Raw genomic sequence first — 20,779 nt, forward strand, 5'->3', positions numbered from 1 at the left:
TATGGGTTAATTACATATTCATAAAGAAATTTTATTCAACAAAAACTTTAAATATGCTAATATGTTTTTAAACGTGTTAGCATAATATTCAACTTATATCGTTCGAGTGACTAAACTTTTGCTGCTATTATCGACGTTTTCTCACATTTCCATAGAAAATTGTGTTAGTCAGACTTAGCCGGTGTTTTAATAATGAGAAACGATTAAGAATGCATTAGAATGCCTTACGATATTATTACGAAGGCATATCGCATGTATCATCATTAACTAAGTTTCAATTGAAATTTATTACTTAATGCATTTTTAATTCCATAAAAAATTATATAGATTATTCGATAGCTAAAGCTAAATCTTTCATCGAGATTTTATACAGATACTTATTTGCCGCAATACATTTTTCGATAAAGTGATACAAGGGTTTTTTTTTGTCTAATTTTTTGGCACATTTGTTTAAATAATATGAAGAAAAAGTTGTATTTTTCTGAAATTTGCATTGAATTTTAGAATTTTATTCTGGATAAAATTAGGACAGTTAAAGGTGCATAAGGGCAAAAACATATTTTGGTTGAAAAAAATTATTTAATTTGATTATTGATTTACCTGAAGTAATTACTTGATTTGATTTTACACTAGATTTATAAAATTTTTAATTAGTAGTAATACCTAAAAATTATGATTACATTTTCTACTCAAAAGTTAAAGTTATATCTATACAATAAAATTTTCGCTGTTAGCTTTTTTAGTCCTGCGCATTGTTGTTTAGTCTACGAAATCTTAATATAATTTTGTTAAATATACGTTATTTACTTATTTTATAAGATGTATTTTTAATTTTAAGTTAGATTCAACAGATGTGTTTATATAACCTTTATAATAGCTCATATGTGTGGTGGGGTAAAAAACCCTGACAAAGGCTGTAAACAATAAAAATAGTTAATTAAAAAGAAAATTAAGTTTAAGAAAGCAATTTTACTAATTTCTATTAAATATTTCTGAGAAAATACCAGATCGATGTTATATAGGTTGTGATCTATGCAAAAATGCGCCCATAATCTTTATTTCGTCTATTATTTCTTTTTTTATCAAAATTAAATATAGGGCACTATATCTGTTTGTCTGAAGGCTGCCCTTCTAACCCGTGCTATGGGGTAAAATGGGCCAGAAAACAAGTTTTAGAAAATAGCTTAAAATTATATTTCTATAACTACGAATTAAATGAGAATTTTACTAATCATAGTTTGATACTTGTTTATTTGATTATAATTACTGAAAGCCAAAACGGTCCTTTGTGCCTCGTCCCACCCAAACTATGTGAAAAAGAGTTTCTATAATTATAAGAGAATTATAGAGAGAGTTAGTGGATGTCTTTTATAATTAAAATGGTATGAATTAAAACTTTCATAAACCTAATTTCTGAAGTATTCTAAAATATTTTGTTTCCTAATCAAAACCAAAAAGTTTGCATCATATCAATTTTTAGTCAGATAAATCATTGCTTCATTTTTAGTTTTCCACTAGAGTAAAACTAATTTTTCACGACTGCTTCATTGTCAAATTGGATAGAACATTGTGATATAACACTATTCTAATTAGTTAACATGTAACTCGTTATGTCAGTCATATGTGTCTGACGATTAGAAGTTCTATATAAGCCATATTGGACATAAGATCTGACATACGCAATTTGGTAGGAGGAGAAAACTATTTCGATTTAGGCCCAAGTCAGTCATATATGTGCGACATAAAAAATAGTGTTTTTTCAGGAATTTTGGAGAAACAATTAAGATTAAATACATTAAGTTTGCTTGTCACATTTTTAACTAAATTATCTAATAAAGTTACCATAGCCCATGTGAAAATTTTTGATATTATTTCTTATATAATAGACGATTGTAATTAATGTCTAGTTTGTTTCTAAAGATGCACATATCAAGCAGAAAATATTCAGTTCATATTTTACTCGAAAAAAAAATCTTTTTTTTTTCTCAAATAAAACGTTCTTTTCTCAAAATGTTATTATTCCGAGTAAAAATCCTATAAAACGATTGTATCAAATTAATGACATTAAAATTATACTACTTTCATACCCTTGTGTGTTTACGAACGCGTGTGGCCAAGTAATTTTCGACTAATAATCCACAAATAATTTGCATAAATAATCGAAATCGTACCGAGATTCATATGAAAACTCAAACATTGCGTTATATCTGAAGATTTAAAGGTTCCGACCTCGAAATGTGGATGTATTACATCGATTATTCATTCTTGATGTTAAAATTCGGAAAAATGACTTTTGATATACGGCCGAGAAGGCCGCAATGAAGTACAGCACGGCATATATTAAAATAACACATGCCGTTATTAACTACAGGTTCCCAAACCAGGAGAAAGGACTTGCTCAAGACAGCAAATTTTATATTAAAATATTAAAGTTATTATTAACTTTCATAGGCAGAAAATCATTGCCAGAGTACATTGTCAAAGAATTGTCATGCAACAAAGTTTACAAAAAAATATTTTCGCTTTGGTCAATTTTTTTTCTTTTTGCTTGTAATTAAATTGATACAAATATTCTAAAAATGCATGAAAATAAACAAAAATTCAGTGTCACTCGGTTAAAAATGGGAAAATGTGGGAAATATATAAAAACATTCGATAAAATGCTGCATTTCTAAGGAAAATACATGAAAACTGCATAGCATAATAACTGGAATGTACTAAAACTACATGAAAATATACTCACATCATAATTTTTGTTATTAAAATATTTACAATGAAAATTTTAATTTTTAATTTAATTTTTGTCTATCCAGTCAATTTTTTGTTACTAAATCATAAATTTGGTACCGAGTACTTGAGTTTGGTTTTGAAAATTGCAAGTTTAAAGTTAAGTTTAAAATATTTTATAACTTGTATTAATAAAGACATTAATATATAAACTATATTAATAATATTATATAATATGCTCTAGGTACTTTATAATTAGATAACACTTATCTAGATTAAAATTATCTGAAAAACTGTATTAAACTTTATAGAAAATCGAATAGTTGTTAATAATAATAATTTATGCAATTGTAAGGCGTTCTTTAGACATTATGTATTCTTATAAACTTCTAAAACCTTTCTAATAGTTTATGAAATTTTTGATAATTTTTTAACTGTATGAAATTATATTATGTTTTACCTTTCCAATTATTATTTTTTTTTCTACATAATTTTTATTACTATTTGGCAAATAATATTAATATGCATAAGCTTATAAAGCTTATAGAGACCTACACAGACTTTTTATTCAAAAAGCTTCAAAAGTTCTATTTGAATAGTTCAAGCTTTTTCTTGTGGTGAAATCCGTGAGTAACATTTATAAAATTATTAAAATTATGATGAATCAGAAAATAGTCAATTAAACATTGGAAACCTCTAGAATTTGTTTTGTTCAGTAGCAGCACGCCCGTTTTTAAATGAGATGGTTATCTCAAACGGCAAAAAATTGTTAGCTATATTATTGTATACGATGAAACGGCACGAACAAATATTCCGTGTCGATCAGCAATACAAACATATGGTATTATTCAAATCAAACCTTTCATATTCGACAAAGCTGAATTTTTATTACCAGCCGAGTAATTAGTAGTGAAGGAAATGATGATTTAGGAAATTATTGTCGGAGAAAACGAGAGCACAAATGTAATTGCCTGTATGTGTAATTCATTGGAAACTATATTTTAATTATTGATTGATTGCAGAAACTTATAGTTTCTATAATATTCATTCATTTAAGCAAGTTTTATTCACTTTCTTAATTTGATTTGCGCATTTTCACTCTGTAGGGCTTGTTATAACAAGTTTCTCATATACTAAGTTTGTACAATGTTATTTAGTTTTTTAAATTGTAAATATATATTTTTATTATCTTTTGTTAATTAGTTGTAAGAACACTTGATGGCAGTATGTTTTTAATAACTCTTTTCATACTTCTATGAGTTAATTGAAACAAATATATATATGCAAACAATATTATATTATGATAGTAAAATGATATTCCCAGAATAGGTGTATACAATTTGTATCTTTATGTAAAAATCAATGTATGTATTTAAGTCAAATAAAGCAAATTTTCAAAAGAAAAAAAGAAAAAGAAACGGTTTCCATGGCAAGAGATAAGCTTAGGTTTTAGTCGGTATTAAACCCATGCGGTGTTGAGTCCGACATACCCAGACAAATGACCTAGTCCGGGATGCATAAACGCATTACCTTCGCTATACAAAAAAACACATACTTTCATCAATTTTTTCTAAAGTATTCCAACATGTTCAGAAACCTCTGAAACGTAAAGATATGCAAAAAACTTCATTTTCGATTTATTTGCGATTACTATAACTTACCCTACAAAAACTTCAATAATATTTTATATCACACCCTTGTAAATGAAATCTCTCGTGAATTTTATGTTACAATTAAAAATTATCGGTTTGATCAAATATCTCCAGCGTTCTCATTTATTGAATCATTTCGAAGCTTTAACGTCGGCCTACATATTTTTGTTTCATTTCCCTATAATGACTTTATTACGCTGCGGATATGTTGTAATTTTGTGTAATAAGGAAAAAATAAAAGTCGGTCGTTGTAAGTAAAACTTATGCTATGAAAATTGAATTGTAAGTTCTTTGGATTTTGTTTCGTTCTTCGATTATGATCGCGTATTCATAATTAGTAGTATCGTGCAAATTTACTACCTAAGTTTCCTAACCAAAGACTTAGAAATTATTTCTGTTGATGGTTATTAAAATATGAAAGTTTAATGCCGCGATAAGAAATTTAAACCTATATTATTGAATCAGTTAAATTGCAGAAAAATACCTTTCTCTGCTTTCAAATATTGTTGGTAAAAATATTTTAACTTTACTCGTTTTTGAGAAATCCGTGGTGGCCCTTTTTTCCCGCCTACCTTGAAGTACTGCTTTACCCTAAATTATTTTTCATACATTGATTTCTCATAAAGATGTTTATTAAACGTTGATTAAATGGTGCATAGAAAACTAAACAAATTTGAACATTGATAGTTCAAAATGGGCATTGTGCATGTGTGTAAATAATAATTTCTATAATTATTATTTTTTCGTTTATTTATATATTTATGTTCTAATTATTTATACTATTGATTTGATAGCTTTATGAAACTGCAGATAAAAAATAAGCGATTAGAAAGTTTGCCACCTATGCCTACCACGTACCAACACTTGAAAATTAATCCATATATTTGTACAGGTAACGCTAGAATTCATCGAATAAATGTTCCAAAAATACCTACATAATTTATTCATAATCTGACATACTTAAAAATCTTATTATATGCATATAATATTTCTCCGAAAATAAAGAAAATATACAACTCTATTAACACCGAATAATGTCGTACTCGTAACGACCCGAATTCGGTTCAGCTGAAAATTAAGTTCAGGGCTAACGCACCAAATAAGTAAAATTTTATACACATATTAAGATTATATACAATCTGCAAACAACTGATTCAATAAAAAAGCATTGGTGGTAATTTTATTCAAACAAAATTACAAGAATTTTTGGACTTGTAATTGTGCACTAAACTTTTTACCCCGCAATCTTGAATTAATACCAAAAATTCAAAAACTGTTCGAAAATTATTATGGACAAAAAATTTTACACATCTGCTGATCGAAACGACTGGATCGATCGTCGTATCGAGTTACATTGATTGGCTTTTAAATGTTTGAAATCGGTTTGAGAAAACGATGATGAAATATTGGTTCGCATACACACATACTTTTTCCAAATTTGGTCCCATTCAATTGAAAGTAACTTAAATCGTCGAGAAAACATAAATTTAGCAAATCGGATTGTTTTGCCCGAAAATATTCATAAATTTGTATTAGGCATATTTTAAAAAACAAAAGGCCTTTTTTATTATATAAAAACTTATTATATAAAAATTATTTTATAAACTCATTTTTGTTCATAAAAAACTATACGATTTATGAATTTTATGTATAAAAGCTAAAACAATTAAATGCCCAACAGTGATTATATTTTTGTACTTTATATATTAAAATTAACATTTAACTAATAATAAACATTTTTTTAGAAATCAAAACAACACAATTAGTTCGACTTGGAATTTTTATTAAGCAAAAAAATTTCTCAACAGAAGTTACATTTCTGTAACAATATATCTGATTTTTATAATTAGAAGTAAGTTCCCGAATACTATAATTTTGACATGGTAAATTAATTAAATTATACGGCAGTCATATCTATTGTTTAAATCCTAGTGATTGGTCTAGTAGGCTGCACAGTCAAAATATGTGGTTCGCGAAAGTTGGTTCCTTCTACTTGGCTGCCGCCAACTTTCATACCAGAAAGTGTTTTGATAATAGAGTCTACTCCAAGGGAGTCCACACCTGGAGGTTTCTTTGCGAAATGCAAATAACAAAAACCTTCCACTCCTCTCCATGTTATATCGAAGGGCTTTACACCACGTTTTGCCAAAGCAGGCATAATGTTACGAACACGATCGGTTTTTGCAAGGTTTCCCAACTTTACGCTAAATGCAATCTGCGGCTCCGTTTTAGGCGTGCTCCTTTTTCGCAAATTATCGCGTTTGGTTTGGCCATCTTTGTCAGATGAGTCGTTGTCCTCCATTTCAGAGACACGTCGTCGTCTCAATCTACGTCCACTGCGACCATGCTCAGATGCATCACCATCACCCACATTCGGCTCAAATTCGCTATTTTTTGCCGACTTACTGGACCTACTTCTTTGGTTAAATTTATCGGGAACTCTTACTTTCTTCACGCTTTCATGATAACTGTCTACTTTTGTCAACACAATCTTCTTTCCAGCCGCTTCTTCATCTTCCTTTATTCTTCTCAAGGCATTTACAGCATTTAAACGCCTTTCAGATATCAAGCTCCACATTATGTGAGTTGGCCGAAGAGGTCGGTCTGAAACCATTATGGTTTTGTTCGGGGTTACTATTACATCTACTGGCACATCATGAGCCTCGAACAATGTGCTGGGCATATCGTCTTTCACCTGACAATCATGCACTATCGTCACGATCAATGTATTTGGAGTTAGAGCTTTAATATGCTGGATAATTGCGAATTCAAAATCGGTGTAACCCCGACCTATACCAATTTGCAAACCGTTTTTTGACACTGCAACAGATCCAATGATCAGTAAATCAATATTGATTTCGGTGTTCATGTCAAGAGGTGGAGCTTCACTTAATCCTCTAAGACTGACTGCTTTTCGTAAGTGGTACCTAGAGTTGTTCTCAGGCATATCAATTTTGGTTAGTAAGCCAAATTGTAATCGAGGGGCAGGGACTACTAATTGTTTACCTTTTCTTAAAGCCAGTATTCTTACTAATTCTAAGGACTTCTCTGGGTTGACTAAAACAGTCTTAGCCTGTTTGAAGACGTCTAGATCAGACAATCTCTGCGCAGCATCAAAGGCTCCCTTGAAGTTTGGGATCCTGTTATACACTGGACGCGGGAACAGTGAAAGTTGTTGGTTTGCATCAAAATATTGCCAAACTCCTCTACGGATCGTTTGCTTCGTCACCCCAGTTCGAGTATCCTTTGCTTTTTTGATATCATCGGTTCTTAATTTATCCATTCTTTTGCGCATTCAATCAACAATTATGTTAGAAAAAAATTGATAGCGTTTACTTGCTCAACTGGTCGAGATTTGAACACGAAAACATAAGCCGAACGCGATACTGTCATTACTAATTGGATTGCTATGAAAAATAAAGCAAAACAAAAAATGCATATAAATAACGATGATCGGAAAAGATCCACAAAATGTCAATTTTTTAACCTTCTTTCCTACAAGTCGAAAACTGCTGAACTCTTACAAAAATGTAAATCAATTCTTCACTTTGTCAACACAAGAACAATATTTTTTGTAAAAGTGATTTAAACCTGTGAATTTTAGGATTATTTTTTTATTGGACGATTATGATAAGTTTTTCTATACTTTTTCTACAAGTACGAAAATCATATATGAAAAATAATATTGGTGATGATTAGTAATTAATTATGGAACAATCAACACTTTCATTAGTTAATATATTATAAAACAATAAAACAATTTTTTCTTGTATCTACTTGTGGTATTCTTATAGCAAAAAATCCTTTAGCTTCTAAATAGGGGAGAGTGGGTACGGTAGTGACAGTCGCCATGACACCTAAATCATACTTATGCTAAAAGAAAGAAAGATAAAGTATTGTTCAAACAAGTTTCTATTATTGCATTAAGCCAGCATCCTATATTAACATGATCTGTAAACCAAATTGCATTGAAAAAGCTAAAAGTAAGCTTTTTTTCAATTTCTTTAATAATAGTTGTTACTTATATACATATGGATCACTCCGTTTGTTATTTTGCTATAAGTTCTACATTATCAGTTAATTACCTGCAATTAGTTTTGTTTTATGTGATATGTATATGTTGCGCATTTATTTCTTATCCTTTTTGGGTAAAATTTAAACATATAAAGAAAAATCTAACTTAACTAACAATAAGACCAAACATGAAAGAGAAAAAAAAAAGAAAATTCAATACAAGAAGACAAAAGAATTATGTTTTGTAATACAGACAGTATTAGTATTCAAATCACCATTTAACAAACTTTTCTCCCAGTTAACTGGTAAATTACTGCTAATTAAAAAAAAAGTGGCACAACCGTACTCAACCTCCCTTAAATAGTAAATATTAATAATTAAAGACTCCTTTTAAAATTTTTGCTCTTTAGCCCCAAACATAACTATTTCAGATTTTAGTCAATCTTCTTATCTCATGTGGTTCTTTTATGACGTCCATAATCAACATATCGTTACCTTCACTATTAAGATCTTTCACAAAACATGGTCTGCCAAAAATAAAACGTATGAAAATGTAATCAGTTGGTAATTTATTTTCCAACTACCCTTGACAATTAAAAATAATGTAATATATTTGTTGTAATCAAAGAAATATGTGAACTCTGATGGCGTGCGTGTCGGGCCTTCCGACGGTCGTAACATGTTTTCATGAAAAATGATATGGTGAAAAACGGCGTTTAAAATTTTTCTCCTTGGCCATGACATGTTATTAAAATATCAATGATCTCGTTACGCCAGTGTTCATTTTGTTAATTGAAAGGAAAACACTGAGTCCTGGAAAAAAATTAACATATTTTCTAACATATCAATCAAAAAACACATAAAAATTATACATAACACTTGTGATATCAATGCTACAAGAGGCACTTATTTGTTATATATAGTATATATTTAAAAAGAAAATAAGAATATTGTAAGTAGCATTTTGCCTTAGGTCAAGTTGCAGAAACTTTCCGATTATAACTAGTGCATGGCATCGTGCCTTAAGGCAAATTGCTGGAACTTCCCGTAACGAAATCTAAATAAATAAAAAAACTTTGCAAAACTTTGAAAAAATTAGATTTTTAAGAAATTTTGAAATTTTTGAAGAAAAATGACTCATGGAAAATTTTTTTTGTTTTTATATTTTGATTTTTTGTTTTTGTATTTTGATTTTTTTTGAAAATTTCGAACATTATTTTTAAGCAATCGCGCTGCATAGCTGATTTAGACCAGAAATATCAAAGCGCGTAAGCGCCGCGTAGTCGTCTAACGTGTCAACATTGGTTCATAACTCATATAAATGTACACAAAATTTGTACTTATCATTATAATCTTTATAAAATATCTGATAATACGATGTACATATATCAAATGTTCATTTTTGCCCGCTAAATGGCATTATTTTTTACTTTTTTTATTGGATCTCCGAAGACGCTGGACCTGCATTTACAAAAATTTTACCAGTTGTTCATTTCGTCAATACAAGTAAAATGTTTTTTGAATTATTTAAATTTAAAAACTGAAATATCATTTTTGGCACTTTTTGCCCCGTATCTCCGAAACGGCTAGTCCTACCTTTGCGAAGAACTAATCAGCACATCTCCCTATCGGTAGGAATCGAATATTTTTTAAGCTATCCAAATCGGTTGATCCGTGTTCGCGAAATCGTCGACGAAAATTTGTATCCGCACACACATACACACACACTTACATCCATTTTTTCTAAGGTATGCCAGAATGTTCAGAAAACTGAAGATATATAAAATAATTCATTTTTGATTTTTTATATTACTATAACTTAGCCTACGAGAAGTTAATAATATAATATTCTTAAATTATTTCATGAATCTTAACAGAACAGGCTCGGCCGATAGTTGCGCAAAACAACGTGAGTCCTTTAAAAACGGTGCATTCGTTCTAGAGAAAATGTTGATGAAAAGTCCAATTTTGGCTCATTTACATACTATTTTCAATTTTGGTGTAGAATAACTGCGAATGACTTGAAACGTCGAGAGACCATATAATAGGCACATCGGATTTTCTGGCGAAAACATATAATTCTCCTTTTGAATGTACGAAACAAAGACATGAGATTGTTCGCCCTTAAGATAGACTCGCACATTTTCTTAAAATGTCCTATCAAAAATCATTTCTATTATTTGTATGAGGCCTATTACCAAATGGTTCGACTTGATTTTTATCCGTGGAAACGAAAAAAAGTGTCTCCAGTAGGGGCAAGTAGGGCACAACGACAAATCATGCCACTTTGCGAGCGAGCGCGTCTATATATTTATTTATATAATAATACTGGACTAAGTATTCAACTGAGATCTTATCAAATCGTTTTTAATACTCTAATACGCCAAACACCGCACGAACTTTTAATGTAAAAACTTGGGGGTACACCTATATATTTTTGTATGTATTTCTATACACTATTATACTCACTTGTAAATGATATGGCTGTGTCAATTTATTCTTATGCACCATAGGTAATAATGAGAATTGACGTGTTTTAGGTTTATTAAGAAAACTTGCTTTTGAGACACAATGAACTGGTAAAGTCTATTCAAATAAAGTACATACAAACACACATACACACAAACGTTGTTTAGCCATAAACAATTATTCTAGAATATTTTTAGTATAAAAATCATACAAGTGATTCTGAATAGTATATAAGTGAAAAGGGCTTACACAAATTCAATTGGTGGTTTACCCACTGCATCGCTTGCCACATATAAATGTTCCCGGGACATAATAAATAGTCAATGCAAGTGCCAGCCTAAACTGAAACTGATTCCATTTAAATTGAATTGAAAGCACAATTTGATCCATTATTACCGTGCTTTTCTTGAATTCATTATTATTTTTAATTATAAAGCAAAATCCGAACATTTTTTAATTATGTTGTGGCTTGCATAGCGAATTGAGCTATTCGGAAAAATTTACTGCTTTGTCATAAGTTTGTATGGTAGTTTTTATGGTTAGTTTTCTCTCAAAAACTGTATCTTCAGATTTTATTATTCAATTTTTTTCTAAAATTGCTCCTTCTGTAAGCCATTTATGAAATATGTACTGTGTGTGTATATTTGTACAATGGGATGATGCTGCAAATCAACAATTGAACAAGAATGAATTAATAATTTGATGCATATCTAGTTTTATCCATGGTAACCTTTCTGTCGCCAATTAAATATCAAAGATCTATTTTAAGAATGTTTCGGCGGTTAGAGCGGATTTAAGCTTCTTTATATTAGACAAGTCTTGATCGAAATTCAGTAAAAAAACTTCCACAAAAAAGACGATATTTGATCAGTTATCGAGGGTTACTAAAATGACTATTAAGAAATAGAGATTTGTGGTAGGAGGATCAAAATTTAGAGTTGCATGTATTTTTCAATTCTGCATTTAAAAAATTAAAATGAAGGAAATTAAAGAAGCGAAAGAGCTAGACAACCCTTGTTAAAAAAAGTTTTTTCAAGTAAAATTTAAGCTTTTTTATAAAAAATCTGAACTAAAATTTAGTCAAAATAAAAAATGAATGGGATGAAAAATTATTCGAATTCTAAAATGACTTCTGTGAGATAGAAGTTTGTTGTAGGAGGGTGAAAATTTATGGCTGCAAACAAAAGATTAGTCCAGTACAAAATTTTAAAAATCTTAATAGCGGTCAACCCTTACTACTTCATTCCCTTACTACGCGATTCTCAAAATTTTGTAAAGATCGGTTCAGTCGTTTCGGAGGAGTATTGTGACAAACATCATAACGAGATCTTGGCAGAAAATATGCAAAAAAGAATATGAAAATATGATCATATTAAAATATTACGGCCCTACAAGTCGTTTAATTTTAAAAATTCCTCAAAGTTTGCAAAAATTAGTATCGTTTTTTGGCTTTTGTCAAAATTAGAACCTTCATCGACGCTTAAAAACGCCTGCAACGATTTCGAAAATTTAAAAGCCAATCGATGTATTTCGATGTGGATTATCTTTTCTCAGTTTTGTCCGACGATCGGCTGAGCCGTTTCTTTGTAAATAGCAGAAAAGTGAAAACAAATCAGTCCACCTAGGTGGACTTTGAAAAAACTTTTTGCTTTCAATTCTGAATCAATTTTAAAAAATGAAAAACTTTTCGAAAGATTTTGTATGGGAATGATACTGAGTTTTAGGTAAAAATCTACCGGACCGTTTTCTTGAAATTAACTATTGAAAAAAACTTTTTTGGCGATTTTTATAAACCTTTTTTGACAATAGGTATCATGGTCTTATAATACTAAAATGTTACAGACCTACGACAAATAGTTTAATGTTAAAAATTCATCAAAGTTTGAGAAAATATTGTAGTCAAAATTTGTGTCAAAAATTGCTTTTGTGATGTGAAAGAGTCAAACATTATCAACTCATTAAAATTTAAAATAAAAAGCGACAATTTTAGGACATACAAGCACTTGTCTGTGCAGTATAATTAATATAATAACACATAATTTTGATGTGTTCTATTGTAAAATGTTTCGAAAATTCTATTGTAAATGTTTCGATTTAACGATAACTTTATTTTCGAAATAAATAATTGAAAATTTTATCTAAATTTCTGAATCACAATTTTGGTTGATTAAGTCAATTATTATAAATTTAGGGAAGTTCGTGCAACTTGCCTCAAGGCCACTTTCAGCTAGTTATAATATATTTTTTTAAATAAATATACATTATACATTAAACTGAACACTAGCGCATGTCTCCCTTATGTTGTCACCCTGCAACTGTTCCTGTCTCGATATAAATATATGTAAATATACCTGAAGTTAGTTTCATTTTTTATTCCAAATAAAATAGTTTATAATGATTTGCGTGTTACAGTCTTTATTTGATACTGTACTCAGAATATATTTTTATCGACTTATAGCTAGAATGTGATAAAATTGTACAAGTTTTTTTTTTATAATGTAAATATAACTAATATGACTGTTACTTATGTGTAGGTAAAATTTTATCCAATCCTTTCGCAAGCCAATATACGTGATACTAATTAAAACACAGGGAGGAACAATGACGATTTATTTGACAAGTTTGGGTGAAAATCCGTTATTGGTAAGTTCTTTATAATTTCTTGTTTAATATAAGATTATTATACAGAAATCTTTAGTTACGCCATTGACAATTTTCTGTGAACAAAAGGAAAGTTATATGTATTTCCTGATATATTAATCCTTCTGCAAAAATGTCATTATCTGATTGCCTTAATCTGCTCATCTTTCATTAAAATAAGGATGTAAAACCTTTTAAAATTTGAAAAATCTTCTTGTTCTGGAAAGACTAGACAACAAATTATCTATGACGATATATTAATGACCCAATGTTTGAAAAAATATTAAACGTCTATCTCAAAACCTTGCCCTAATTCGGATGCAAATATTTAATATAAAATGTCCGACAATAAGTTGCGTGACAAAGGCGCCGCATTGCTTTTCATTTTACCGGTGTAAATTCTAATAAATGTCTCTCAACACGAAATATAATTAAATGCAAATGTATAAAGAAGCTGAAGAAAAAATGGTCAGAAAATTAGGTATGAGACTCCATAAATAGTGCATAGGTGCATATACATAGCTACATTCTTTTTATCTGTTTTTTATGATTAAACAAAAATAAAAGAAATCATTGATTTTTTATATCGGCGCAACGTTTTCTTCCTGATTTTTTTTTTAAATAATCATGATGAGATAGTTGTTTTAAATTCAATACAGAAAACTACGAACAATTTGCTATAATAAAATATATAGAATTTATATTTGAAGACATTCATATTTAACTCTTTTCTTCAATGCGAATTTATTTCCAATTGTATTTCAATAAAAAATCAAGGATCCGAAAATTTAATTATTTCCTTGAATTGAAGTTATTAAGCTAACTTAACATTTGCTGCAATTGCAAAACAATAATCTGCTTATATTTTAGAACATCAATTACCAAACATACAATAAGATCATAACATCATTGTAACGTAAAATGAATAATCCACAGAATTGAAAGCTGAAGAATTAAAATCTGTCTGTCCGTGTGTCTGCTAGTATACCAATTATTTTGGAATAAAAGGAAAATTCTAATTAGAACAGATTTATTCGTAACATAAAAATCGTCATAACAATATAATAAAAACAAAAGAATTCATATATAATCTTCATTAATATTTCATTCTGAGTATTGTTTGTTATGGTGGTGTATTCAAATTCATCAGATCCGACTTGATTATTCTCAATTTGTAATACTATTCACTCAGCACAACACTTCAGATTTTGACTTCTTATTTTTCTTTTTCTTTTTCAATGGCACTTCGGTTTCCTCATACGCTAGATTTTGATCAGTACATGGATTTTCATCACTTTCCGCTATATGTTTCTTGGATTTTTTATTCTTTTTCTGAATTACAGATACATTATCTAATTGAGCTTCGTGCAAATCACAATTAGAAACTGTGGAGTTTTTTTCTTTATCTTGATGTTTAGATTTCTTTGGTTTCTTCTCTTGGACTATGTCATTTTCAATCAGTTTAGAAGATTCTGATTCTTGATCGACCTCTGACTTTTCCTTTAATTTCTTTTCTTTTTTCTTTTTTTTCTTCTGTTCTTGTTTATTTGTGTCATCAGTACATAATTCAGATACTACAGTTTCTGGTGATAAATCATCTTTATCTGATTTTTGTTTTGATTTTTTATGTTTATTAGTATATTCTGAACTACTATCAATTAATTGTTTTGAATTAGCTTCATTATCTACAGAACATTTGGATTTACTTTTCTTATCTTTGATAACCAAATCTGTATTACTACTGTTCGTAATATCAAGATTAGTTTCTGAATTGATGGTATGTTTTTTGTGCTTCTTTTTCTTTTCTAATTGTATATCAGAGTATGCTACTTCATTGTCAATTTGACTATTTTCACTATTCATGGATGAAACTTCTTTGACCGACTTGTGCTTATCTTTTTTCTTCTTCTTCTTTGGTATATGATTATTTTCTTGATCATCAATTGTACTATCAATATTTTGATCAGGGGTGTCAATTTGAATATTTTCTATATTCTCAGGTGAAATTTCTTCAAGAACTTGTTTGTTTTTATTTTGTTTCTTTTTCTTCTTAGGTAATTGATTATTTTCTTCATCATCAATTGTACTATCAATATGATTTCCATTATGTTGACCATGAGTATCATCAATACTATTATCTATTAAATTTTCTTCATGACTGCTTTCTTTTTTTCGTTTCCTCTTCTGTTTTCGTGTTTCTGTAATATCAACTTCACCTATTTTTTCCTGTTTTATTTCCTCATTCTCGTTATTAGCACCTACAAAGCCATTTAAAATGCTCTCACTAGTAGTTGCTTCTTCTAAATTCATTTTAGGTTTTTTTATTTTTGAATTTGAACTCATAACTTCATTAGATTCATCAGCATTTTCCTTCTCACTCTTCAGAATATTCTGATTATCACTGCTAGTAATTTCTTTATCAATATTAGCACTCTTCTCTTTCTTAATCTTTTTTGATTTCAACTTTTGATCATTAGTATTTTCTTCTTTGAGTTCTGTTTTAATATAGGATTTATTATAATCTATTGATTCATCATTTTGCCCTTGGTCATTTTCCGGTTTGATATTATTTCTGATATTATTATTACTCATGCCATAATTAACCATATCCGTGTTACCATATTCATAGTCATCTTCAGGTTCTTGTTTTATTTCCTTCCATTTCTTTCCTTTGACATATACATCACGCTCATCATGAGGAGCTATTCTTTCAAAAACAGCTATGAAAAATCCATTAGTGTAATCAACCTCTGATTTGGAGTAAAGACAATTTTCACCAATGCCCTCGTATTTATCTGAACCGAAGCTTAGCCATTCTTTCTTCAGCAGCTCTTTAGCTGATACTAACCGAAACTGCTTTGTTGTCTCAAGAACCTAAAACAATTGATGATTGTAAATAAAAATTTCTCATGGTGTAGTGTTAGAGATTCATTGCTAATTTGATTCATTAAGGTTAAAAACTTTTAAATAAAACTGAGCTTATCAAAATTAAGAAATCGATTACAATTATAATATCATTTAAGAGGGTATTCAGGTCTAAAATTGAAAAAAAAAAAGTTTGTTTTTTTGCATATTTTCAAAGTTTGGCTGTTTAAGAATATGTGTGCAAGAGGGATTTTCAAAATTTGAATTATTTTCAGAGATACAGCTGTTTGAGCACAATAATCCTCTTCTGTTTCCTTCCTCGACAAAACTTCAAACATGATTTCTATCGATTCTTATACTAAATCGATTTACTTGAAATTTTTTACTGAATCTTTTTTATAGACTTTTCTTCAGTATGAACTATGCTCATCCTCAAATTCCAGTTTTTATCATTTTTAAAAAATTCAAGAATAAAAGTTTTCAGACAGTCGTTATATTGTCAAAAAAAAAACATTTTTTTAATTTGTTACCATTGCGACATTATTCTAGATTGATAATATATAATTATTTTTTCTTCAACAAATGAAAGACTGAAATCAGGAGAAGCCAATTTTTTGAGATCCCCTACTTCATCACCTTTATGACTATTTTGAATTTTCTTTTTCTTATATTATCAAAACATGAATTAATAATTTGCAAAAAATATATGTATAGCAAAAATATAGTTTGCGTTTTTTATGGTCTTTCAAAAATTGCATTAAATTCATGTTCCAGACCAGAATACCCCATTGATTTGATACAATTTAACTATGAAAAGTGCTTCATGCTACTTATCATCAAATATAGATGGATTTTAATTGATGTTTTGTTTCAAGAGCACCAATATACTTTAAAAAACCTATGTATGTATTATAGCAAGAATGTAAAAACTATATGATTCTTACTTCTTTCACAACTTGTTCATTTTCTTGAGTATGTGTCGAACATGTTGAATATAAAACTCTTTTAGCTTTGGGAAAAGCAGTCAAAGCTCTCCTTAATATTAGAATTTGAAAACCAGCTAATCTTTCTAATCTCTTATCTTGAATGGTTGGAGCGGCGGTTTCTATGCGACCTAACATACCTAAAACAAACATTATATTATGAAAAACAACATTATTATTTTGATTATACTACTAATAGATTCACTGCTGGGAATATCTATAATAAAATCCTCAAAACATATATCAAATGATATCTATAATAACCCAATGTTATTCCATTTTTATATTATTAACAAACTGTGCTCATTGTTTTATCTAATAGATTGCAGAATAAATTTAATTAGGAACGAAAACATAATGATTTCATTTTACAAAAAAATAATGACTTCATCTTTCAAATCAAATATTCTTAATTCTTTTTCACTAACATGATTGTTGTTGAAGTATTATTTTCACTGAAAATGTTTGTTTTTTGTCAAATTAGCTTTTTTTTATCCACTGAGGAAGTCAAATTTGTATATATATATATAACCATAATTACCTGTGCCTGAACAACTAGGGTCAACTAAAATGTATTCAATGTCTGGACATTGCTCATCAGTAATTTTAAGAGCGTCTTCATTTATAGTTTTCACACAAGTTGAATTGGTTGCTTGAACAATATCAGACAGAACACCATGCCTTCGTGTATCTTTTTCAATTGCATAAATTGTTCCCTTATTTCCAACTATCGCTGCTAAATGGGTAGTTTTCATTCCTGGAGCAGCACACATATCTAAGACATTTGAACCAGGTTCAGGTGCTAACATATGTGCAGCCATGCATGAGGCCTAAGAAAATAATATGCATTAATAATCAGTAATAATTACAATATAATAAAATCATCTAATGATGATATGATCTATAATTAAATTAATGCACAAATTAGATAATTCATGGTTATTTTATAATATTACATATTCATTATATAAATATAGAAATAATAATTATATATTTATATAATTATAGAATATATTATATATATTATGATAAGGAATATTTTTAAATCACCTTGTCTTGTAAAACAATGTGTCCTTGTAAATAGCATTGATAATCATGAAATTGTGTATCAGGCGGAAACACAAGCAGTTCGGGTATATGAAAGTCCGGTATGAAATGTTCAGCTGGTAGTTCTAAAACCACTTTTAAAAAATCTCTGTAAGTCCAATCGATGTTATGCCGAATCAAAGTCCATCCTTCGTCCCTAAAGCCATCTATTGCTTCTTGCATCGTCAGAGTCAGAGTATTGACCCTTACATATCTTGGATGATAGAGTTCTGGCAGTTTTTTATCAGTCGATAATGCTGTTAATAAATGACAATGGAAATAGATGTTAAATGTTCAAAACAAAATATTTTTCATTTTTATATTTTGAAATCATTACATGTTTTGTTATAAGAAAATAATTGATATATGTAAAAGTAGTTAATTCAATACATTTGCATTTCAATTCAAATAAAATTCAAGTAAACTCAAAAACTTAAACTTCTAACAATTTAGACTGGTTCATCAATTTTCTATAGTATGGATTTTACATTAATTCAAAATATGTTTTAAAAAAAACAAAATATACAACTACTTTTGTATTAGATTGGCAACCAAGTAACTTTGGATTTTTGTTAGAATTTTCATGGAACTAAATAACTTTATTTTGTAACGAATTGCCCATTTTGATCAATAACTTTTTGTCATCTTTCAAGCAGTATCATTATCTTACACTATCAGATTTTCATTAGCCAAAAACTGAATCGGGTACAATATAACACCATAAAATTGTTCACCACTCAAAAGTAAATACAAAATTATCAGAAAGAAATTTGACACAACAACATTTTTATGACTTCATCACCATAAGCAGCTAATAACTTTTTGTGAGTTTAAGATGCCTTTTTTTGGACCTTTGCAGAAATGAAAGAGCAAAATATAATTCATTTTCCAATGCCAAACAAAAACACAATCATCTATGATATCTAATTGCTTACTATCCATCAACGAAAGGTATTTTACATTTGAACTACGTCAGCAAATCTAAAAATTCAATTGAAACCATCTGAGTGTTAACACCGCAATTACTTAGTTGCCAACCTAATCGTTTCACGTTTTATTACAAAAATAATTATATAAAATAAAATGTAATTAAATTAAATTTTCCAGTAGTATCTTTACATATGAGAAACCAAATTATTGAGAAAAAGAAATATATTTCACATGTATACAGAAAACTTTCACACAAACAGAATACTAAATTTAATCAAAACTATAAATTAATTATTCGTCTTTGGGTTTAGGGGGTTCAGGAATAACACTTTGGTCGATTTCTTTTCCTTCTTCATCATACTCTTTTTCATGATATGCTCTATACGCATAGGCTATAATAACTGCATTTGCTGCTATAACGGCTGTTAATACAGAACAAGCCGTATTAGTAAATCCTACAATATGCAAATGCTCTGCTAAATAATGTCTCGTGCCAAAAAATGCAGCAAATGGGAATGTAAACATCAGAACACTGTATATGAATAAATAGAACATAGCCCAAGTAGCTTGTTTGGAATGTGCAGGGGTCCTAAATCTAGGCAATTGCGTGGTCTCATTCTCAGTAGTGCTAGTTTCCATATTGTAACGATCTGCAACAAACAAAAATATATAAATTACCTTCTTTAAGTTGCTCGGGCATTCCAGTTGAAAGATCTCTTAAGACTGCTTGAAATTTTTTGCTGTAGGTTAATATTGTTTTAACGGGCTTAGCGTCCGAGACTAATTTGTCTTTTTTGCCCCATAATAATTCTGTCATAAGCACTCTAGCTAACCAAGGATCTAACCTAGGTTCATTGAACAAAATACTCGTTCTTTGTATCAATATATCCAAAACTCTAGCATGTTTCAACGTCTCAAAAACTAAAGCATTCAAAGTTTTGATATTCTGAAATAAATAAAAAATATATACATACCTGCGTTTTCTAATTTATATACAAACAGAGTCACATGCTCTGACAAAAAGTTAGGTTCGAATGTTTACTACTTACGACGTGGGTTTGCTCGAATAATAATTGTTTGACACCTTTGCCATCTTCTAAGACCTGCTTTATAATTTTGGCAGCAGTTTTGTAAACACGATGAACTTTCACAGAATGTATAAACATTTTGTTATTATTTATTTATCACTAACTTAAAACTATTCAAAAAACGTGCATGAATACACGAAGCTAATTTATGATAATATCACATTTCTTTGTCATACCAACATACGACGCTCAACCGAGAATAAAAAAAGTGTAACAACATTGAAAGACAAAAACCTATGTGCGTCAAACAAAACTGTCAAACAAAAAAACAAACGTCAAAATAGTACACCCATTGTTATATTGTCTCTCACCTCTCACATTTAGA

General features: G+C 29.2%; 2 protein-coding genes across 2 annotated transcripts; both read right to left on the reverse strand.

The window, feature by feature from the left end:
• Window positions 1–6,300: 6,300 nt before the first annotated feature.
• Window positions 6,301–7,662, reverse strand: LOC113381371 (methenyltetrahydrofolate synthase domain-containing protein-like). Its single transcript, XM_026620310.1, has one exon. The coding sequence runs from the start codon at window positions 7,660–7,662 to the stop codon at window positions 6,301–6,303; it is 1,362 nt and encodes a 453-aa protein (XP_026476095.1).
• A 6,926-nt stretch (window positions 7,663–14,588) lies between these two features.
• On the reverse strand, window positions 14,589–20,559 carry LOC113381370 (putative uncharacterized protein DDB_G0282499). Its single transcript, XM_026620309.1, has 6 exons — window positions 20,416–20,559; window positions 20,045–20,312; window positions 18,401–18,693; window positions 17,892–18,180; window positions 17,312–17,490; window positions 14,589–16,376 (listed from the first exon to the last, which is right to left on the reverse strand). Exons 1-6 carry the CDS (start codon window positions 20,530–20,532, stop codon window positions 14,691–14,693), a joined length of 2,832 nt encoding a protein of 943 aa, XP_026476094.1. The 5' UTR covers window positions 20,533–20,559; the 3' UTR covers window positions 14,589–14,690.
• Window positions 20,560–20,779: the final 220 nt, after the last annotated feature.

The sequence above is a fragment of the Ctenocephalides felis genome, unplaced genomic scaffold, assembly GCF_003426905.1.
Source record: "Ctenocephalides felis isolate EL2017-DRISC unplaced genomic scaffold, ASM342690v1 CF-g0.4_SCAFFOLD_02845, whole genome shotgun sequence".
Lineage (NCBI taxonomy): Eukaryota > Metazoa > Arthropoda > Insecta > Siphonaptera > Pulicidae > Ctenocephalides > Ctenocephalides felis.

What these genes read in the sequence shown, in the direction of transcription:
- LOC113381371 (XM_026620310.1), bottom strand. Translation starts at nt 7,662, where the DNA reads ATGGATAAATTAAGAACCGATGATATCAAAAAAGCAAAGGATACTCGA.
- LOC113381370 (XM_026620309.1), bottom strand. Translation starts at nt 20,532, where the DNA reads ATGTTTATACATTCTGTGAAAGTTCATCGTGTTTACAAAACTGCTGCC. An exon ending in CCCTAGTTGTTCAGGCACAG is followed by an intron (nt 17,491 to 17,891) that starts GTAATTATGGTT and finishes TGTTTGTTTTAG; the next exon opens with GTATGTTAGGTCGCATAGAA. An exon ending in ATGAACAAGTTGTGAAAGAA is followed by an intron (nt 16,377 to 17,311) that starts GTAAGAATCATA and finishes CAATTGTTTTAG; the next exon opens with GTTCTTGAGACAACAAAGCA.